Genomic DNA, 24,675 nt, shown 5'->3' with positions numbered 1-24,675 from the left:
CATTAAATGAATTCACTCACACAGCCATACGATATTTGACATTCCATAAAACGACAAGAAAATAAAAATGACTTTCGTTTGCATCAAGATAGCACTGTTCTTTTACCATTGAAAATTCGTTTTGGTGGTGTGGAAAAGCATTGAAATCGATATCTAAGTTTAGTTATAGCGAAGTTATTTCTTATTTACTGGGCATCGGTTAAGGAACTTTAAAATGACCCTTATTTAAAATTATACTTTTTTGAAGAATGGATTCATTTAGTAAACTAATTACTTTCGAAATATTGTTTTTAACAAAACTTTGTATCAAAGAATTTGGTTGAATGTCAAAGTTGAAAACATTTCGGAAGCAAAGAGAAATGGATTCGAAACATATACATTTTGAAATATTCCAAATTCAGTGCAGTTTTTCAACAATTTTTTTTCGAATAAAAGATGGGGAAAAAAGTCTAAAAGCATGATCGCTTTTAAGGTTAATTTTCTAGTCCAGTACAGAATTATGCCAAAATATCGCGTGAGCTTTCATTATGTCGTATGAAACAAAATGCACGCACATTTGAGCAGGGAAAAATACCCGGTCGACAAACACGGTTTTCCAAAAATTATAAGTTTTTGTGAACTACCAGCATTATATCACGAACACTTTCAGCGGCAATTAGGATTAAAGATCTTATCAATACATTCATCACATTTAAATATTATTCAATATATGTCAATAACTTATTTCACTCCTCAAACCTTTTTTTTGCCAGGTATTTACCACATCGTGGCATTTTTCCCTACAACTCCTCAAACCTATCTAGGTACGAGCCAAAAAACAGGTAAGATAAATTAGAATTCAAGTTTTTCAAGGAGATATATATAGTTTGTCTTTTTGGTCGCAGTCAACTTTTCATATTAAGACGAACAATTCCGAACTCAATGAATTATTTATAACAGACATTATAACTTTCATACTGTTACTCAGCCGAATAAATTAATTTTTGAAATCAAAACTGAATCGCAAAATTGATTTTCCTGAACTAAGGACCGCTATAAAGTTGCGTTTGTTTTTTTTCCAACTCAATCGATCAACAGTCATTGTTTGTATAACATTCATCTCATATTATGATACAGTAAATTAAAGTAAACTAAATTAAAGTAAATCAAATGTTAATTACATTGAAGACAAAAACGATAATGAACATATTTGAGATAGAATTTCAAATACTAATAGGTGATTCAATCAAGACGGTTTTCATTTGGCTTGTTAATTATCAAGTGCAATTTTTTTTCTTGATGAAGCACAGTAGTTTCACGATACCCCGTCAGATGGCGTATGATTCTGGGCGACTTGTAGTTGTGTGGATTCAAGCGCCACTGATCAGTCTGGGTATCTGGTGTCTGCGATTATACCCATACACATTAATTTATGAGCATTATACACAAAAGGTGTGTTCAACAGAACTCAATCGAGATCAATTGAAATGGATTGACAGTTGATCAGCTGTTTTTCCAATTGACTTCGATCGATTTCTATCAGGCTGCTGAATGAACAGCCAGACACTAATACTAATGCGCTGCTTTTGCTGTCATTTTCTTATACAGCTGTGGACTTGGAGATTTCGGGCTTTGTTTAATAATGAAAATTATAATAGCAATCGTCTGTTACTGTACTGTTGTTTTTACTTGATTAAATGAAAAAAAAAACTTTTTTTTTTATGATTTATCGATTCTTAATAAACATGACACCAGCCCGACGGCCCTGCCAACACTTCACCACCGAATCAGCATGAATGTCGCAGCACCACAGCCTCAGCATGACTGCCACAGCACCAACGAATCAGCATGGCTAGCACAGCACCACCGACTCAGTACAGCACCACCTACTCAGCACAGCACCACCGACTCAGCACAGCACCACCGATTCAGCACAGCACCTCCGACTCAGCACAGCACCACCGACTCAGCACAGTACCACCTTAGCATGGCTAGCACAGCACCACCGACTCAACACGACTGGCACTGCACCACCGACTCAGCTAACTCGCACAGCACCGACTCCAGCACCCCACAAATAACACCGCTCCCAAAGAAACAATCAAAATTAGTCAAAACAAACCAAACCAGCTGTTTTTGACAGTAAGCAACTGCATGTGTGTTAGTGTAATTGAAACCGATAGAAACGAATCCTGCTCTCGAGCTTGATCGATTTCGATTGGTTTCGATTAGCTTCATTGAACGTCAATTGGATTAGTTTCGATCACAACATTGGCTGAGTGAACAACAATTTACCAATCGAAATCGATTGAAACCGATTTCAATTGGCTGTTGAACGCGCTTAAAAACGATAAATTCTCCGCCTGCTACACACTTAATCTTTTCTCCTGTGGTCGGGACGATTTCTTCCTGTATTTTCAATAGCTGAAATTACAGGACGATTTCAGGACAGCAAAACAACTCAGGAAAACAACTGTCAAAACGTCCTGTGAGTTCAAAACGCTTTCTTCCTGAGAGTTAAAGGGAATTCTGAATTGGTTTCCTGTACATTCGGGATTTTTTTTTTCCAAAATGTTATCGTGCAAGAAAATTGAAAGAAAAAACGCAACACAGACTATGAATAAATAGAATTTATTTCCGAACATTCCAAGGTATTTTTAAAACTTTCACACTGGCCACACAACAATTGGAAGATTCGTTAAAAAACGGAACCCTGTTGACGAAAACACGAATTATGGAACCTGTTCCCGGAAAGCCGTCTCCACTTGCGATTTGGAAGCGTCCTTTTTCAAATTTGTCACCGGAACCTGAAACGTCTCTGTTGCAGAGAACTTGCTAGTGAACTTGCGTTGGCCAGATGTTGAATTGTCTGCGTGGTGCCTCTCATGATTATTTGTTGCTCCGATGAACCATTTGCTGCAGGTGCTCGACTATTCCGAGTTAAACGCCAAGAAAGTCGCTGTTTTTGTTGCCTCCACTTTTGACTCGATCCTTTCGATGAAAACAAAACAGAAATATTTTTAAAATAAAGGTTTTAGAAATAAAAAATTATAACTTACTTGAAGATTAATGTGTTTTTTTAATTTTCGTTTGAAAACTTACACTTACGTTCCGAAACTAACCTTGACTAAAGTGAACGTTGCAATGTCAAACGATAGAAAAGAATAGAGGACAGTTGTATACTCACACATCGACAAAAAACGCGCAAAACCAGATGAACTTGAGGTGATACAGGTGATATCTGTCCTGAATTCAGGACGATTGATCGAGTACCTGTGCATTCATTTACGATTTCTCCTGAATTTTAGGAAAAGCAAGCCGTCACGGGATTCGGTCGGGTTTTCATTCGAATTTCGTGAATATGAAGTATGTCCCCTGTGATTCGTGAAGTCGTTATCCCGAGACAAATAATTGCAATCTTAGTGTGTACACACGGTTTTTTTCAACGGTCATTTTTTTCACGTCCATGATGGTTGACGTGTTGCAAATTTCGGAATGGTGAGTTGTTTTTTATTGCTGTTCTCATCCAATTTATAAATATTTGCTTTTCTTTACACAGGAAACAGAAGATCCTATACAGTGCGCGAATGCAGATGACAACAGTGGAAGGAATCGGTGAACCTGAACTGAATTTTGTGCTGGGGGAAAGGGAACCGAGCCCATCGTGTCACTGCCAGGCACTTCCGCCAACATATCGATATCTCGACCATGGAGAGTTTGAAAAACATCAAAAAGGAAGGTGACTTGTTCCGGAACGATTCGCAATGGCCATGGCATGCTTGCAAACAGGAATCTCACCAGTGTACTCGTCAATAAGTATGAAGAAAATTAAAAAAATAAACCAATAGGTGTTCAGAAAGAAGAAAAGGAAAATGTAAATAGTGATAGAGATGCGTTTAATAAAGAAAAATGATATTTATAAGATTATTATTTTTTATTTTTTAAATTTAAAATTCGAAGAACTTCTCCATGCAGTTTCAAACAAGCACACACACATGCACACACGTGTTTGTATGCACTCATACATAAGCACTTACCTATCGCACAAATACATTCATATCATGAGAGATGTCAACGAGATCTGTCATTCTGAACCGGGAATGTCATTTCTACTGTATCGGTTGGGCCATTTTCCACCAGAAAACAATGGGATGGCTAGTAGGCGGCAAGTAGGATTCCTACTAATCTTTCTAGTGGTCCTACTATTCTTTTCCGTCAAAGGGAAGTTCCTGATGCACTGAAGTGGCGTAAAAAGTACCTACACGCTCTTTTATTTTAACTCAAAATTAAGTACGACCGAGGTTCAAAACATGGTTCGATTCTATGAACTTAAAGTTAAGAACCCTTTTTCCTCCTTGCGATGGTTCAGAATGGAGTTCGAACTGCGAACTCAAAATTGATCCATTTTTTTTCCTTCGGCGAGGGAGCAAAGCTGAGTTCGACCTTATGAACTAAAAATTGAACTCTCTTTGTTGGGCTGAAAACACTTAGCGAGTTCAGTTCGAACCGGAACAGCAACCAACGAACACGTCGCAAAATTTGGACGTTTCGGAACAATTACCGGAAGACTATGAAGGAACTTCATAAAGGAATGGAAGTTCACCGTGTCAGCGTAAAATTCTGTCCGTCATTAATGACAATTGTCATCATACGGTGAGCGGCTTGGAATGTCCGGAAACATCCGGATGTTGTTTACTTCCCGTAGGAAGTAACATCCAGAAGTTTTCTTTGACCGGGAGTGTCAAAACTTTCCACCGCTCTGAAATTGCAATGCAATGTACCGGAACAGCAACGTCCGGATACAACAAATTTTAATCATCCTTTAATTCCCTGAAAATAAGCTACCCTCGAAAAAAAAGGATAAATTCGAGTTCGGCTGCCGAACTTAGTATTGAGTATGCCTATCAGAACTTAGTTTTGCTGTTGCCCAGACAAACTCAAAGTTGAGGGATGCCACTGAAGTGCTGTTTTGAACCAAAACTACTTAATTTTGAGTTTAAATAAAAGAGCGTGTAGAGTGGGTAATTTTTTTCTGTCCGTGTGAGATTTCTTGAGTGTGTAGCATCATTATGCCGGCTGTGCATTGTGTTTAGCCACAAAAGAAGCGTTCCAATCGGTAGTGTGATTTTTTTTAATATTATAAGACAAATCTTCTATAAAAACAGTTATCAAGGTACGTATCGAGTTTTTCATATTATGGTAGGTTCACTAAGGTTTAAAGCAAATATATACATACATAATTCTTAATTGGTTTAAACCACTTGGCATTTTTTTTTATTCCACCGAATGGAATAATGGCACCCATTGGGTCCTTAAAAACTACCCCATCTTGAAAACGATACAACACCGATGTCGAACCAATCATTGACTTGGTGGAGTCGAATTCGATTTTTTTTATTCAATATTATTTCAATTCTTCCTTATAGTTCTCTCAGGAAACATAAAATATAATCAGAAACTTGGAATTCTAAATCCAATTTCCAGTACGGATTCAAAAATTTTGAAAAAGGGATTCGCGAATGAAATATCCAGGTTAAGAATCTAATTTTGTTTTGGATTTGCTGATAAAATAAAAGACTAGTTCATGCATTAAAACCTAGATTTTAATGTTGGAGCTAAAAATTAAAATTTATGTATGTAAATATATGCAATACCATTTTTTATTTATAGATGAGAACTTATATTTAAAAAAATCGGTGCTCAGAAATAATATTCCAAAGTATGTACGCGGACATGTAAAGCAATTTTTGAAAAATCTGTATTCACTGATTAATTTTATAGGGGATTAAACCAGCTTTGATGCCCATTTTGAACTGAATTTGACAACCTGAATTCGAAACTTCTGTAAGTTTTTCTCGTTTTTCTATCATCTCTAGATTTGAAAATATGTCGTTTAAAAATCGAAAAAGAGTTTTCGAGAAAAATCGGTAAATAATAATCCTATAAGCAGGGTAGCCATTCATTCGGGAAAAAGGCGGGATTTAAAATTCTCCAGGAAAAATTAAGGAATTCCTCCAATAAATCGGGAATATTTGGTTTAGCTGCTCAGTAAATATATTTCAGTGTCTCAAGTCTCAAAGAATACGATACTCCTATTTGATTTTTTACTTCTCGCGCTACAAAAAAAACCCTGGTATCAGTTTTGTCGTGTTTTGCTGCACTTCCAAAGCGCTCAGATGTCACGTTTGAGCGTTTTCAATGAAAAGTTAATTAAAGCAGTTCTATCGCTCGAGAAGAAGCAAACCAAGCTTTGTCGCTCCAACATGACAGCAGCCTAATGCTCCAGGATAACCGAAAAAGTGTGAAACATACAGTCAACTTATGTTTCGAAAAATTAAATTCTAAACTTCGAGGTAAGGCTAGTATTTAGTTGGTCACTTTCTAGTAACTTTTTCACTTTTTTTAAGCTGGTCACTCACCAGTACTTTTTTATTAACTTGATCACTAAAGCAACTATTTTTTATTATTTTCCAACAAATGAATACATTAATTAACCTTCAAAAATTTGCTTCTGATTTTTTTTATCAAAATTCCATTTTATCTTTATACTAGCTGACCCGGTGTGCTTTGCTACAAAATAAAATGATATTTTCAGAAATTCTTCAAATTTTTATTGTTTTGTTGGCATTATTTTAAATCAAATTATGACATAATTCATAAGCAACCGCTATAAAGTGAGAGTTGCAGCTGGAGTTTCGAATTGCAAAACAAAGATAACTTAAACAAATTTTCTGAATCTTGATCTATAAATTTGTGTTCAAGATCTTATAATTTTAATCTGTTTCCTCAAGCTTCACCCTAAAAAAGGAGGGTCTCTTGTATGAGCCGTTTCAAATAAAGAAATTATATAAAAAAGGAGGGTCTCAAATAATTGTACGCAAACAATCTAACTTATAAAATATGGTTATATTTGCTTGAAATGTTCTGAATTTATGCTAAAAACAGATAAGAGAGACCCCCCCCCCCCTGTCCTTCTCTTCACCCCCTGCTCAACGGAGATCGTGATTTTTAATAATCATACCCATTTTTATTCGTTTCCAAAAATCCTCTTATATCAAATATAGTTCCATTGGTTAAAAAGTTTTTAAGCTTTACAACAAAATGTATATGGAGCCTCCTCCTTTCTTCCCCTCTTAAGCGTTCTATAACAATCGTAGAAACATATCTCGTAGCCAAATACCTTCCCATGCATAGCCAACCAATGGAAAGGCTTCGTTAGCATAAATTGAGAACTTATGCTCACAAAATTCTATTGTGCTCATCTCACTGAAAGGAGAATGGTTTGTCAGATAATTTCCCTACTGGAAACAAAATACAATATGATTTAATAAACTCAACTCTTTTTAAAAATCTTTCTCCAAAAAAACTGTTTACACGTTTACTGTTTGTTTACACACAATTCAAGTACGTTCTAAACATGAAACGTGTGTTTTTGTTTTACATATTTTGGCTACATAGAAAAGACTTTTGATTCACTTTTTTGTTGAAAAGTTTTTTTGTGATATTCCAGGGGCAGCAGATTTTTACACAGAAAAAAATGTCTATTAAGTGTCACTGCAACCTTCAAAATGCAACCTGTAATTTCACTTCACTTAACGATCATTCATCGACAAAGCGGGAGATGTCCCGCTAATTTTGCGATTTCATTTAAAATTATGTAATATTTTTAAAACTTTATATTTTATTGAAAAGCCGATTTTTTCAAATTAATTAGATCGAAAAGAAATAATTTGTTCAGGCTTCGTTGGTTTCATTAGTTCATTTTTTTCCCTGGAAATTATCATATAAACAAAACCTTAATAAAAATTAGGTGTCTTTTTAACTGTAAATCTTAGCTTTCAAAATTGAAACACCGGGGCAAATGCAAACGAATATCACCACAATTCAACTTTCATATTCTCTAAAAAAATTAATATTTTCAAATATTAGTAATGTTGACAAAAAGAAATATCGAAGTATACATTTGTCCCATTTATTGGAGCAAGTGAAACACATATGTCTTTTTCAGATGCGTCAGAGAAAAGACTTTAAAATGAATTTAATACTTGTTTTGTTTGTCTGTTTTATCAACTTTCATTGAAATATCCTAAGTTTTTTTCCGGAATAAATCAATGCTTGGTACTTAAATTCAAGGATGGTGATTGGCGAATAAATCGACGAACATAAAATGATTCTCTCACTCTTTGAGGTAACCCATTCCCCGAACGCATTCGAAAAAATTACACACGATGGCACTCAGTGAGCGAACCAATCGGACTTTCCGGCCAACCTCTTTAGTTCATTCAGGAGGCGATTGGGTTGCCTGTCTGCCATCCTATGATCCAATCATCAAGCGTTTGCTTTGAAAGATGATTCTGCACAGAAGAATCGCAGACGAATATCATCAGCGAGCGATTGATGATTGCAATTCTTTCGACCGCATCCGATCATTCGTTCTGCTCGCAAAGTTGGTTTTGCTACAGTTTGGTTGCCTGCGTTCGGGGGCTTCTGAAAGTAGCTCGAGCGTCAGCATTAGGTGGATCCTTTTTTATGATGAGTAGTATCATTAATACATTTGATTTGTTGTTTGAATTATGAAATTGATAATTCAGAAACTACTTTTATCAAAAACCGTTTTAAAGCAAAATATTACCCATTTTCGATTTTAAGAAATGTGTATAAGGTACACCGGGGTAAGTGGGGACGCGGGGTAAGTGGGGACGGTGGCTATTAAAACAATACTGTCAACTATTTTTTCAAACTTTTAATGCAGAATGTTAAATTTACTTGTAATCTATCCAATAACTGTAAAAGAGATACGGTTCCGACAATAGCGGATGATTACGGTGACTTTTTGTAAATTTTCTATTTTTAACTACGATGTGGACTGCCGCTGCCGGCAAGTCTGTCCCATATACAAAAACAACGAACCGAGAAAAACGGCTTTAAAGATTTTTATAATTTTTCGTGGATATCTCGGTTGAAACTTTAGTTATTCTATTTCTTTCTTCGCAGATATTAAGATAATTGTTGTAGAATTTCGTCCAATGTTTTTTTGCTCTGGAATTTGTTGATGCAGAGGAGAAAATAATGATGGGACAGCCTTGCGAGTATATTTCACATGCGTATTAAAAGTACCCGCAAAGCTGTCCCATATTTGGCTTTTCTTTTGCCAGTTGATCATTTGATTCTCTCTATCTGCGCTGTATTATTCACTTTACTGCTTGTTTACTGATGAAAATAAATTTGAAATAATGTTCATAACATATATTTAGATAAAAAATAACGTGAGCTTACCATAAAAATTGAGTAGGTCTAAAATAAAATGAATAACAACGTTCCATTACTAAAACAACTTGTACCTTCAACTTTTGGAAAGTTTTTCGTTTGATTATCTTTTCAGAAAAACAATAAATACCTACGAATTACATTAATGCTGAATCAGAAACAGCAAAGCATCTTAGCTGTAAATATTTAATGAGAAAAATCAATACAATATGACTTACGCGTGTGCTACCGGGTACGCGTATTTTGGTTCATAGATTTTATGAAAGTCCAAGCAGCAAGTAACAGCATGACAAAAACGAAAAAAATGGCTTTGTAGCTGACTATTTTCCATGTATTACAACGAACAATTCAATAAGCCTCATGCGAATTAAAAAAAAAAAAACAGTTTGTTGGATTCATCCGTTAGGCTAAACTTAGCTTGTAAAAATTATGGAAATTGTTTGTTTTTACTTTACTGTACTGTTTTATCTAGTCTAACTTTCGTAATGTCAGTGAATGCTTACTTTGTCGCACACATTGTATGAATATTTGTAAAACTAAAGTAAATTAGAGGAGCAATTTTAAAGCATTCTGTGAAAATAGACATATGGGACAGCTTTATGGGTATATTTCATATGGGACAGACATGACTTGGTATTTTTTTCATATATATTGAGAACAAAGTTATGAAAGTTTTTAGTCTAAATTGAAGAACTAACTGTATTTGAACGATTTTTGCGATAAACTGAAAAATGACGAAAATGCATATGGGACAGTCTTGCAAATAGCGGCAGTGGAGTTGATGTGCATCTTTTTCAATCGCAAATTTCTCGTAAACTAGCTGGCTCTTGGCGAAAAACTCTACATTGAAACGATCCTTACATTCGAAACAACCAATTAGGAAAAGAAACGACGGTTAAAAATTGCGAAAAAAGGGTTTATTTGCAAAAATCTAAAATTGTGTCTCCAAACCCTACCTGGGGTAAGTGGGGACGGCTTTATACATACTCGATGTTTACACATTTTTTCAATTTCCTCGCCTTCATTCAATACGATTTAGCTTTATTTAGCATTCAGATCATGAAAAGTTGGGAAAAGTATTTGTTTTTTTCTAAAATAAGTATATATTTTCGATAATATCGGATTACCCACAATAATCATTGAAAGATGCCTTATTAATAGCACCATGAACTTTTTTCAAAATTTCGGACGGTTTGAGCAATAAAGTAACGTTTTCAACCAAAAAAACACAAATTTGTTGAAAATTTCCTGAGAAATCAAAGGGAAAATCTGCCGTCCCCACTTACCCCATAAAGCGGGGTAAGTGAATACACCAGCCGTCCATAACAATTTACGTGATAACTTTTTTCGCTTTGCGTCTATCAAGCTCATCTCTTCAGCATTTTTGAACAACATGTTCTGCATCACATTGAACGCAATTTTATCAAAATTGACCCACTGCTGATTTTTCAATGATTTTTGAAAGTTGAACTATACGAAAAACCGTCCCCACTTATCCCGGTGTACCTTACATCAGCTTAAGAGATGATGGGTATAAATGTAATGAAAAAAGAAATGTATCCATTGAATGTGAATATCGGTGAAAAGAGGTTATAAAACTTGTTCATCTTATTATTAAAATAATATCTCCAATTATTAACTTTAAATACTTCATAACTTTTTTGTGTATTCTTCCGTTTTTCGACTGTTTTTGTTAACATGTATTGAAAAATACATGAAAAATTATTAAAAAAAAGTTTCAATTCTTTAAGCAAGTTCAAAGCTCCATCAAGAATGATTTAAGACAAGAAACAATTGATTATTCAAGCCCAAGGTTTCCAAAAAAATAACTATGTTTTTGATAAAAAAAATTCTCGAATTCTGTGATTTGAACCAAAACTTCTGTGATGGTTTTCTGTGGCGCAGTTTTAATAGAATTTTGAATATTTTTGTTTTTTTTTTTGTAAATTTTTTGTCTAAACTTTGCGATGGTTTAATCATAAGTTTATAATGTTTTCATCATACATTCATTGTTCATATATTTACCACATTTGCCAATTTTTTTTCATAGTGTTGTTATTTTTTCATCAAAATTTAGCCTTTTGTGATGAAAAAAAAACTCATGATCAGTTTCAAATTTGAACAAATTTTAATCCAAACTAATCTTCATTTTTATATTAATAAATAACACAGGGAAACAGCATTTTTGGTACCTTTGTTTCAAAAACGGATTTTGGAAAAAATTTGCGTCTTAAAATTCAAAACATTTGTCAAATTTAGTCTCTCTCCTCTAGTTTTGGTGAAATGGCGTGTGTAAATTTTATTTGATATTTGATAACTGATAAACAAACAAGCGTACATGGAAACACATGGAAAGATTTTTTTTGAATCAATTAATTATATCTCATTGAATGTTCTTGTTTCAGAGATACAACACTTAAAATAAAAATTGAATAATGCAAAAGACCCAAAAAATTTGATTACAACTATTCCTCACATCACTCAAGGAAGTCATTAAATATTTGACGATGAATATTTGAGCTCATTCAACAACTTACAATACCCGTTTTTCCAAATTTGGACAACATTTTCAAAAAGAAAACTTCAATAACTTTTCTCTCAAAAGTCAAAATTTCTAGCGATCTTTGGGAAAGTTGATTATTGACTTAAAACCTTAATTTTCAAAAAAAAATTTTGATAGTGTTCTCTATTACTACCACAAAAGTTCCCAAATTTGATTAATGTATTTTAACATGCTTTCAAATTTTATCTCGAAACAAATATACTCAAAAGATGGACAATGTTACTGTATACATTTAGGGGCAAAAATATAAACAATTCTCAATATTTTATTTACCTTAAAAACAAATGAAATTTTATCTTCATGCAATTCTCTAAATCCTCGCTCTGTTCCCATGCTCATTTTTTCTTCAAACTTAACCATTTGATAGGATTTTAGCCATTGTTTCTTCTCGGGCTTTTTCATGGAAAATGACCGATTTTTTTTAATATTCAAAAACTATCATCAAATGACCATAAAAATAACACTTAAACTAAACTTACAACAAGAAAAAAGTTGAACTTGCTCCATTTGCTCCTAAATGCTTAAATTTGATCAGAAAAGATGTTTGTTTGTGAGCCTTCAAAAAACGAGATATTTTGAGATTTTGAAATTATAGTTTAAGTAATATAAAAAATCTTCATATAAAAACCAAATTTAGCTAATTTGTAGCTCAATTCATAGGCTTTCAAACGTAGTAAACAGTTTGCAGATATTTTATCTTTATACTAAGTTAATGATGATTTTCTGCAAAAAAAATCATGTTAATCAAAGTTACCCCACTGATCAAAGTTCCCCCAGTTTACGGTACATCAAAGTTTTAATTTGTTTTTCATATCCCTTGGCAATAAAATCAGTTTTTTCTTTGAAAATAAGAAAAATCATAAAAAAATATGAACATGTTGCGAAGAATTGAAATGTCTACCGTGTACCGTTTGGCCGCAATGATTTTTTTTGTTAAATACTGTGTGCGGCGATTGAAAGATATCTGAACGAACGGCGGGCCAATCATTTGCCGATTCGATTCCTTCTTTCAGTTGAACCAGTTGAATCGGATCAGCGAACGAATATCTGGAGCCAGGAAAGTCGATGATTGCATCATTGCATGATTCAAACCTGCCCGTATATGCAAGCGCCCAACACGCTAGAAATTATTAAACCATTTACGATTCAAAAATAACCATTTTTGACCTTTTCCCGGGAAATGTCATTTTATGAGTTCTCCATGAGAAGTCATAAAATGACTTCTTGGGGAGAAGTTCGAATATGGTTATTTTTCAACCGAATGGGATTCTGGAGGAGAAGTTGAAAAATGGTTATTCTTCAACCGAAATTCAAATGAGCTGCTTTTTCAGATTCATGAGGATTTCTCAAAAAATTGTCAATAACAATCAGAATTTTTAAATTAAGTATTCTTATTTATTTATGATTCTCAAAAAAAATTCAAAAATTCAATCGAATAATTGAAATTTACACCAGCTTTACACCAACAGCAACCGAATCACCTGGTAGCAGAAGTAAAGTTCCCCCGCGAGCGCTAACCAAACCTGATAAGAAAAAGAGCTCCTGCGGGATTACCAATACTATTATCACAAGTCTGCTATTTTTAACGGGGTGAGGGGTGGAGAAAGAGGGCCTGGTGAATAATCTTCGATTGGCTGGTGATGTTTTTTCAAACATACCGCTTTTCAAACAACAGCTCCTTCCAGATGGTGTGAAAACCGATTCCTTTTGTACTTCCATTTGCTGTGGCTGGAAACGATGGACCGGTGAGCGAGGCCTAGTTCTTCTCAATGTTGTTGATACTCCCAACACGGAATTGAACCGGATTCATCCAATCGGTACCCTGAAATTTTTTTGTTTATGATGTTGGGATCGACAAATAATTGGAATAAATCACTTACCTTTCTCCATCTCCTACAAATCCGAAGTTTCCACGATTCCCAGAACCGATTTTTCGGGAAACGCTTTATGGGCGTCCGGCTGCAATTTGAACCGTTTTCAAAATGGCGATATAGAGAACATCAAATTATTCAACCATTTTATGGTTTATATTCGAAAACTACCAAAATGGTTAAAATTCTTGCTAGAAAAATTATTAAAAAATAACCATATTGGCGATTTTGAAGTGAACATCATAAAATGGTTATTTAAGAACCATAAATGGTTATAAGAAAATGAGCGTGAACGTTCAAAACCACACTGAACCAAATCGGGCAATAAAATTCACTAAATTGTTTTAATAGCTTTTATTTTAGGAAGGTGGATAGAAAGTACTGGAAAATCCAATAAATGTAATCATATAATGCGATAGATTGTACAATTATTTTTTGGCTATGATGGTACCTAGTATAAACTAATGAAAAATCCAATAAATTTTATACGTTCGTTCTGGAATACTACTCCAAATTAATTGTATCTGAACAAATAATTTCTGGTCAGGCTGTGAAATTTTAAAGAAAACCGCTGTTCGTTAAAATTGTTCTATATTTGAATTGAGATCGGATTATCATTATCATGAAGGATGGGAAAAGCACGGAAAATTTGCGATTTTCGGATTGTGAAACAGGTACGTAAGCTAAATGTCTCATTATTTCTCCAATTATCAAAATCCTTTGTATCGCTTTCCCCAAAGGAAAAAATAAATATATTTCGATGGTGTAAAAGAAGCGCCCCAACCTGATGAAACGAGGAGATGTTCTTCCGGAGCGAGCTTCACCTGAACTGGATATTTAAATTATTTGAACATGAGCCACTCGTAGAGCCACAGGTAAGAATATTTAATATTTATCTTCATAAATCATATTCAACAGTTTTAGTAGACATTTTTCTTTTATTTTTATTTTAGGTATTAAATTTCTGCTCTCGGAAGGCCCCTGAATCTACAACCCAATTTCCCGGCACGTGCGATAAACTTCCGAAAGATGCTAGTGTGCAAGTGGCAATTTTAATCGCCAACGGTGGATTAGCAGCAGGTTCCACCATTTGAAAAAAGGAACGTCGACCGCTTCCAGCTGAATCAGAAGTTTGAACCAAACATACGACCTGCATAATTCATCAATAAAAACAATCTAAATTTTTAATCACGATATATCATTTAAACGAAATCCGAAGAAGAAAAACGAAAACATTTAATTCACTGCATTGAACTGTAAATGAAATCAAATTGACAAACTATTACATCCATTGGAATTTCCGATAAAGATAATCAGAACGAAAATCTATACATTGCAAGTTGTGTATACATTCGTAAAAAGTATTGGATTTTCCTTTAGTGCAAAATCACTAAAAAATCTAATAAAGCTTATAGCCAGATTTCGGTCAGTGCAGCAGCACTCACAATCAGATTCGATCAACGTTATTCTTTTTCCCCAGCGTTCGGTTCAGACAAAGATTCGCGAGATCCGAAAGAGCGCTTGAGTGAATCGTTGAAGAGTGTATCGCGATTGAGTGAACGAGTGGATTTAGACCATCCTTGCTTAAATTTCACTGAATGCTGGTCAACCAAAAGACTTACAAAGACCTTTATAATAATTTTGAATATCCGCTTCAGATTCAACACTCGGGATATCCTTTCTGGTCATTTGGGAGATAAAATTCTTAAATGGCAAATGTTTCATTGCTAAATGGCGCGTTTTCACTTATTTCACCTAAGAAATTACAGGTTTTAATATTATTTTTAACACTTTTAGGTCATATTAAAAGTTAATCATACACAACGAAAATTATTTCCTGTAGAATTAAGCAAATGTCCTGTAACAAATAGGAGCAGGACATTTACAGTAATTTTGCAGGTCGAAAAACAAATTACGTGACATTTAATTTTCAGTGTACAACTTTTTTACAGGATATTTGCTGTAATAATCAATGAATCCTCGTTAACTTTCAAGGAAAACAATACATCCAGGCGAATTATGTTGTGGCTGTGGAAGCTGAAATCTACGTTAGGAGAAAGCCAAGTTTCGCATAAGGCGAACAAATTCAAATTGTGTACCAAAGCTTGAAAAGAGTCTAATTTTGGTAGAATACTTCTTCAGTTCCATTGTAATACAGAAACAATTTCTCTTCCCTCATTGAATGATTTAGCCATCAAAAGAAATTGTTTCTGAAATGAGGGTCATGGCGAGAGCTTTCTTTTTTAAAATTTCTCTTAAAAGGGATACACAATTATTGATCATAGTCCTCCATCCTGCAGGTACGCTGGAAAAGTCCAGGATGAACGCAACAATTTCCGAGAACTTCATCTCACCATCAGCCGAAAAGTTGGGAAAACCATTCGTTGATGGCGCAGACCCAGTTTCTATGGGAATTGGTGCATTCCTGTTAACTACTGATGGGCCTGAATTCTGAAGGGGACCTGGGGTTTTGACTTCCCAGAAAGTGGAGGGAAGTCCTTCGGGGATGGATTAAAACTCGAAGAATTCTGAATAGGAGGGGAAGAATTACTATTTCCACTTTCAGGATTTCTTTTAGTTTTAATTTTGCTGGCAGCTAAAAGGGGTTGTTTGTTAGTTGTGCGTTTCCTTTTCGGAGCCTGTGGAACATTTTTTTCAACAAATAGCCCAGTAGATGTTCCTTCACATGGATCCTCCCCTTCGGACTCATACTCGCTTAGAAGGTCAAACTGGTTCTCTGAGACGATTGGAAAAGAATTCAACAACATGTCTCTATATGATTTTTAGAGCGAATTTTCAGAGAAGTCTTGGGTTTTTCCCGACGGCGTGTTGAAAACGACACACAGCAGCAAGGCCGAATGAATTCAACCGAACAACCGGTGATTCACTCCTGTTTTGGGGTTTTGCTACCGATTACCGATCCTAATTGATAGCATCCCCAACGGATGCAAGACTTACTTACTTAATAATCCCACGCCGTGGCCCGTGGTGATGTAAGTTGTACTAAAAGATTTTTCCAAGACACCGCTAATATACACTACGGTGATTCGAATAAACGGTGTACAGAATACTGTTCCAACCTGTTGACTGTTGACGATCCGGAGCCAGCGTCTTCATCTGGCCCCAGTCAAGATTCTCGTCGACAGTTCGGATTTCAGCGACTAGGCTTCGCCGCCACGAATTTCTGGGTCTGCCTCTTTTTCGATGTCCTTCTGGATTCCATGATTCCTGAGAGGCGCTAGGCCTCTCAGCAAATCTCGTTTTCATTTTTCCGCAGCGTGTTCTCAACCCATCGCCACTTACGTTCCCGAATCTCGATTTCTAGCGCCCTTTGATGACATCGGCGATGTAGTTCCTCATTCGAGATCCAGTTGCCAGGCCACCGAGCGCGGATGATATTCCGCAGGCAGCGGTTTACAAATACTTGCAGTTTTCGCGTCGTATCGAATTCCTGTGTTTCTCGGCGTAGATTTTTTCGCGGCCCTTATTTAGATATACACAAGCCACGGAGGAAAAGGCAGATAAACAAACAAAAAAAATATCGTGGTTCTTAATGTGTTACTTAATAATCTTTTATGTTATCTAGCTTCTGACTTTATTTTTATTTGACCTATGCTACATCAAAGATTCCGTTTGGTAAAAATCCTTTTTTTTAATTTCATCAAAATTCTAGTCAAATTATTCAGTGTTCGATATAAGGTACACCGGGGCAAGTGCAAACGGTTTTCACCATAGTTCAACTTTCACATGTCCTAGAAAAATATGTATATTGTCAAAAATTATCAATTATCGTTCGTTGCATCACTAAAATAGTTCTCAACAAATTCCCGTTGGAAGTGAAAAATTAAAAAATGTTGGTAAAAAGTAATGGTGCTTTTGTGAAAAAATTTCAAAATTTATGGGGTTAAGTGTAAACGCAATACTTTTTCCAGACAAATTCACAGATGAGTCAGTGTATCGGTCTTAAAATGAATTGAATACATGTTCCGGTACGTTTTATCAACTTTTATTAATATGTTTGCTTTTTTCTTGCAGTGTTGATAACTTTTTGGAACTCCATTTTTGGTGACTGTTGTTTTAAGCAAAAGACCTTCAATTACTAAGGCATTACGGAACTTTGAACATCCGCTTCAGATACAACACTTTGGATACCCCTTCTGACCATTTTAATATAATGCTGAACCATTTGCTGAATTTTCTGAAATGGCTGATGTTACATAGCTTAGAGGTGCGTTTGCACTTACCCCGGTAGTGTCGTTTGCACTTGCCCCACAGTGTGGGTGAAGAAAGTGAATATTATTTTCACAACTTTCAGGGCGTACTAAAAATTTATCATAAATTTTCTGCTTTCACTTGAATATCATTCAAATCACCTTTCAGCGAAAACTCTGATTTGAATGCCTTTTTTTGTACCCAAAATATGCAAAACAAAAACACACTGTTCATGTCTAGTACGTACTTGAATTCGTGTGTGATCAAACAGTGCCGTGTTTTTAGTGAAAATTTTAAAGAAAGTTTAGTTTATCCATGTCAGATTGTTTGTTTGGGTCTAAACAACAATTTCTAGAAGAAGAAATATTTTTTACTTTTTTTGTAACAGAGAAAAGTTGAATGTTTGCACTTGCCCCGAGTTTGCACTTGCCCCGGTGTACCTTACATGTTTCATAAAATGATTTTGCGCTAAAAGCAAATACTTCGGAAACGTGAGACGTTTTTAAACAGAGTTTCATTTTTCTGACGAAAGAAATATCTTTTTTGCCAGAAAATGATATTGTTTTCCAATATTGTGTTTATTGTTAAAATTGGCCTGTAGAACGAAGCCTCATATCGCAAGTGTTGTGTTTTTTCATTTTTTCTACCTTAAACCATTGCTTAAAGTTTTCTGAGTTTCAATATATGTATGCCTTATGTGAAAGTTGTGTCAAAAACAAGCTCCAATTTAAATGTAAGTTCTCGTTCCTGATACGTCTTACATCCAAACTATTAAAATTCAGCCTTGTCTTCTTCAAGATTTTCTATATTTTCACGAATCTTTAGTTAAAAAAATGAAAATCCCTATTGAATTTATTTATTGTTATGTATTAAAAAAACATTTTTTCTTCTGAAACATGCCTTTGGATTTGTACAACAAAATATGACTGCACTTATGAAAAAGCTAAATACTTTACTGCAATCGATGATTTTGAGTTTTGTAAGATACATTCCTATTCAAGTTAAGAAACTGATTTAATATTATATTTCGATGTACTTCCTACATATTTCTATACTGCCGCTGCCGGCAAGTCTGTCCCATATGCAAAAACAACGAACCGAGAAAAACGGCTTTAAAGATTTTTATAAACTTTCGTGGATTTCTCGGTTGAAACTTTACCTTTTCTACTTCTTTCTTCACAGATATTAAGATAATTGTTGTAGAATTTCGTCCAATGTGTTTTTGATTTGGAAGTTGTTGATGCGGAGGAGAAAATAATGATGGGACAGCCTTGCGAGTATATTTCGCATGCGGATTAAATATACCCGCAAAGCTGTCCCATATTTGGCCTTCCTTTTGTCAGTTGATCATTTGATTCTTTCTATCTGCGCTGTATTATTCACTTTACTGGTTGTTTACTGATAAAAATAAGTTTGAAATGATGTTTATGACATGTTTAGATAGTCATAGATAAAGAAAGTTTAACGTAAGAATTGAGTGGGTCTAAAATAAAATGAATAAAAACGTTCCATGAATAAAACAACCTGTACCATCATATTTTGGAAAGTTTTTCGGTCGATTATCTTTCAAGAAAGACTATAAAAACCTTCTAATGAAATAAATGCTGAATCAGAAACAGCAAAGTATCTTGGCTGCAAATATTTGATGAGAAAAATCAATTCAATATGACTTAAGCGTGTGCTACCAGGTACGCGTATTTTTGTTCATAGATTTTATGAAAGTCCAAGCAGCAAGTAACAGCATGACAAAAACCTAAAAAATGTGGCTTTGTAGCTGACTATTTTCCATGTTTTACAAAGAACAATTCAATAAGCTTATTATGAAATTTAAAAAAAAACAGTTTGATGGAATTTACCCATTCGGCTAAACTTAGGCTTGTAAAAATTATGGAGATTGTTATTTGCAACTTTACTGTACCGTTTTCTCAAGTCTAACTTTCGCAATTTCAATGAATGCTTATTTTGTCGCACACATTGTATGAATAATTGTAAAATTAACGTAAATTAGAGGAGCAATTTTGAAGCATTCTGTATAAATAGACATATGGGACAGCTTTGCGGGTATATTTCATATGGGACAGACATGACTTGGTATTTTTTTCATATATGTTGAGAACAAAGTTATGAAACTTTTTAGTCTAAATTGAAGAACTAACTGTATCTGAACGATTTTTGAGATAAACTGAAAAATGACGAAAATGCATATGGGACAGTCTTGCGAATAGCGGCAGTATACAAACAGCACAATTTTGTGCTACAACGCTGTGCAAATTCTAGAAAAACTGAAATTTTCACAGAGGCTCAAAAAACCACAAAACCAATAAAATTTCAAGATCAAGTTAACCGAAATTTTTCTTGCAAAATCGTGGGGCAAAACAATGAATAGATGCCAATTTCTATACGGGTTTCACTAATTGAGTATTTTCAGTGAATGAAACTCCTCTTTTTAATTTACGTAACGTTTTAGGTTACTTTTTTTCACACATCAGACGTAAAATGTAAAGCAGCTTTTCGATTTGTCGTCAATTTCGTTGGATTCGTTCCAAAAATTCATGAAAATCTGTCAATTTGATGCGAAAACGCTACGTGTTGAAAGACGTCAAGTATTTTTATGATTTCATACCGGGTAACAAGTTTCTTGAAACAATTGTTAGAATTTGAGGGCTTTACATATATATTTTTTTTTGAATCTCCAAGAATGTACAATTCAAAAACGAGTAAAAAAAGACTGGGAAAATCATAATTTTCAACCGGGGAAAAACCGGGAAAAACTTTGGAATTTCATAATGAAAAATCGCTAGCAACCCTGCATCAAAACCGGAAAAAAATCTTATGTAGTGCGCAAATCACTTTTTCAATACACATCCTACGTATAGAAAAGGTTGAAGTTAATCAAGAGTAATTTTTTATTAAAAGTTTGACATAGACGTTAATTGTATTTCTTTGATGAAAATATGAAATGGAAAAATTTTATGCGTGTTTCCATTCTTCATTGTTCGGTTTTCCACCAAATGTTAGAAATTATAGCCCGAATTGTTCGAAATTACAATTTCAGAATCCAAATATAGGGTTCAGAATTGGTATAGAAAAATTTAATTTGAGATTTAGGCTCAGTATAATATTTCAAATTTAGATTAAGAATACAGATTTGATTCAAAACTTAGAATAAAGAAGATCGAATTAAGTTCTCTGTGTTAAGACTTTAATCATGCATTCAGACGTTCTACGGAAAATGCAGATGAATGTTGAAAAGATTCTGGTATCAGTTTGAGATTTCAAGTTTGAAATCGGACTCAAAATTAAATTTGAAAATGTAAAAGTATAACTAAGCTTGTGATTTTAAATTCAGACTCATTATCTGGATTTAACATTCTCATTTTAGAACAGAAATAAAACCAAAACTAAGAAACTAGTTATCTAAATCCATAATTTATCAACCAGTACACAGTAGAGACTATGAATTCAGAAATAACAATTCAAATAACATTCGGAATCATATATCCATTTTCAGAATTCTAAGTTTAAATCTTAGAGATAGAATTCAAAATTTAAACTCAAAGTTCGAATTGCCAATAAAATTTTGAAACTAATATTGACATTTATGGATCAATATTTCAATACTGATTTGGTGTTTCAGAATTTGAGTTCAACTTTGCAAGTCCGACTTTGAAAAATACATTTACAGCACATAATAAGCTTGTTCTTTTAGCTGAATGTACTAATAAATTTTTCTGGATTATTTAAAAAAAATTAATTTGTTTGAAATTTGGTTTATTCTGGCAATTTTCATAAATTTCATTTTTTTTTTAAATTGAGAATCCCTTTTCAAATGCACATTTATAATTTTATAACTTCTCAAGTGAAATCAAATTATAGCATTAAAATTTTACCAGGTTTTGAATTAAAATGTAATAAACTTCTACATGAGAATTCTAGAAAAATAATAATCACCTGTATCATCGCATATTCGGCAAAATATATCATTTTCCAGCCCTTTTGGTGTTGCAGATTTCATTTTAAGACATGAATATGGGCTATTCATTCCTGACGAAATATTTGCATTTCATAAATCGATTAATTATTTTCACGAAAAAATCTAACCTTAAATGGTTCGGAGAATATATTTCCCTCGCGATAAATTGAAATATTTAAGAAACCTTTGAACCCAAAACTGTTTTGTTGACAAATAGAAGTTTCGGTTCTGTTTAGTTGAACGAACTTTGAATTCTCCTAGATCCAGAGATCCTGAAGGTCGACTTAGATTTATCATATGATATCATAATGTGGTTTCAAAATGATGCAATGCTGTACTTCAAGATTCCAAGATGACGTCCAAAAAAAAATCAAATTATAAAAATCAAGAATTTTCCGTTAAAAAAACAGTTGTCAAAGTTGGGAAAACTTTTTCTCAAAGACTAAGACTAATGTGACAATTTTCGTAGAACAAATGGAATACTGGAATTATTTTCTTACCCTTTTACATCTCAACATTAAAATGCTTTATTGTCGGTACGAAATCCAATAAGCCTCACCGCAAATTTTGCAGTTGTGAATTACTTTCGAGTTACAAAATTGATTCATTAAAAATTTTCACACACTTTCACTTACAAATATAATAAAATGTCTATTATTTGGTCAATAAATGTTGTAAAAGGTATTAGGCAGTTTATTCTAAAACCGTGAAAAATTTGAAAATGTGAATTTGAAAATGGAAACCCGCTGGCCACCCTGCTAGAGAGAGAGAGAGAGAGAGAGAGAGAGAGAGAGAGAGAGAGAGAGAGAAGAGAGAGAAGAGAGAGAAGAGAGAGAGAGAGAGAGAGAGAGAGAGAGAGAGAGAGAGAGAGAGAGAGAGAGAGAGAGAGAGAGAGAGAGGAGAGAGAGAGAGAGAGAGAGAGAGAGAGAGAGAAGATTTCGCTGGAAAATCCTGTTAGCTTCCGGAACCACCAACTTGTTGTTCTTTTTGAAAATAAAGTCATACAAAACTCATTGAGGATATGCCGATTCCTATGGCAGTAGACATTTTGCAGCCATTTGGTGCATTTTTTTTTAAATTCAAATAGATAAGTAGTATTTCGACTCCGTTTTCATCGAAAGAAAACCTACAACACTTCGAAAAATATATGAAAAATCGCTTAGCAGGTAGGCAGATTATGTTTTCTTGAAAGTAACATTTGTGCACTTGTTTCCCTCTGGCTTTGAGAGCCAGATGAATTTCAAAAGACAAATGACAAATGAAGACAACATCGTATTTTTTTTTTCATATGGAGAGCAAATATGTAAAACTTTTAGAAAAACGAAAACAGGTTGGAATATTCAAACAAATAAAAAGCTTGCCGTCGTCTCCGCATGCTGATCCGGTTTGGATGGAATTGAATGGGATCGTGGGGGAAGTGACAATAATGTCCATTCGATTGTTTTGGGTTGTCCTTCCGACAAGTCCTGCAGACAAGAGAGATTCAATCAATTATTTGAAAACCACTTTTAACGAGACTTACCGACAAGTTTAATTTGTGGCAGGTCGCTGCCATTATGGTACCCGGTTTGCAAATTTTTCCTTTGTGAGCCGTCGCAGCTTTTCCAAACTTTTCCTTTGCAGCGGAGTCGAGGACATTTCCATTTCAGGAGAGTCGACTTGGTACACCAAAACTTGTTACCGCTTCAATCCTATTTTTCAAAGCGGAAACAATCCTACGGATGATATAATATTTTTATCTTTGTTCGCGCTTACTTGTTTTGTTTTTTTTTTATAATGGCTCGGCTACCCAGCAAACCATTAAGCCCTGTAATAAGCCGCACAAAAGACAAATAACAGCACTTCAGTGCTTTTTAGCCGCATATAAGGTTTTTTAATGCTTATAGGCACTGTGGGAACGACAGGATCAAAATTAGCCGTATATTGGCTTTTAACACTAGAAAGACCGCACCAGTCAAAATGACTGGTTGGACACTTTGTTTGTTGAATATCTTTTAAATACTTCGCTTTAAAAATTCGCAAAAAAAAGACTTTTCATGAATTTTGAATCTCCACAAAACTGTGTATTTTTTATTTCACTAGCTCTTTTAATAAGCGAGAAAAATTTCGCCATGTACACTCGGACCGTGACCAGTCAAAATGACTGGTAAAATTCACAACCCTAGAACTCAAACAAGAAATTTTTTTTTCGCTTGCTTTTGGTTTCATTTGCAACCTACATTCAAGACAATGAGCCCTAGTTGATTTATGGTGGGCCGAAGTGTGTCATTCGTTATGAAATTATTGATGTTCGATGTAAAGTCATGAAGATTTGTAGAAAAAGTTCTCGGATTGGCCGCTGTGTGGCGCTTCAAGCACTTGACTCCCAATTTTTTGGTCTGTTTTGTTGCTCAACTATAATCGAACTTTCTTTTAAAATTTGGCGAAATTTCATCAAGATTTGTAAAAGTTATGTTAGATTCAATACATGGCCATTCGAGTTATCGAGTAGTTTTAGGTGATAAATATGTTTTATACTAAACTAGTATGAGTAAAATAATTATGAATTATGTACTTATTTATTCAAATTCGAAGACATAAGCTATGAAACTGAATAGTTTCAATGATATTTCAACATTAGTGCACGGAATATTTTTTATATGTTGGTTATCCACCATGGGTGCACGGATTCACCGCAGTTTCTGCCCAAGTATGTATTCACATGCGTTCTCAGATTATTAGGTTCGATAAATTTCCAATGCAAGTTCACTTACAGGTATTCCAGCACCCGTGTGTATACCAGGCCAGCTGGCAACTGATTGAACATTCTT

The 24,675-nt window shown here is 34.4% G+C and overlaps 1 protein-coding gene across 2 annotated transcripts in view; it reads left to right on the top strand.

The window, feature by feature from the left end:
• The first annotated feature begins 5,004 nt into the window (after positions 1-5,004).
• The window catches only part of LOC129743881 (protein RCC2 homolog), a 69,744-nt gene continuing 50,073 nt past the window's right edge, over positions 5,005-24,675 (top strand). Inside the window, exon 1 of one of the 2 annotated variants that reach the window (XM_055736113.1) lies at positions 5,005-5,152. Coding sequence is in view for 1 of the 2 variants with exons in the window: in XM_055736112.1 (XP_055592087.1) it covers positions 6,257-6,332 (76 nt within the window). In the remaining variant the exon portion in view is untranslated. Of the gene's footprint in view, positions 5,153-6,185; positions 6,333-24,675 lie in introns of those variants that run through there. The other variant, XM_055736112.1, reaches the window with a different exon arrangement.

Source organism: Uranotaenia lowii, chromosome 2, assembly GCF_029784155.1.
Source record: "Uranotaenia lowii strain MFRU-FL chromosome 2, ASM2978415v1, whole genome shotgun sequence".
In the NCBI taxonomy this organism is placed as follows: domain Eukaryota; kingdom Metazoa; phylum Arthropoda; class Insecta; order Diptera; family Culicidae; genus Uranotaenia; species Uranotaenia lowii.
This window is presented reverse-complemented; position numbering and strand designations above follow the sequence as displayed.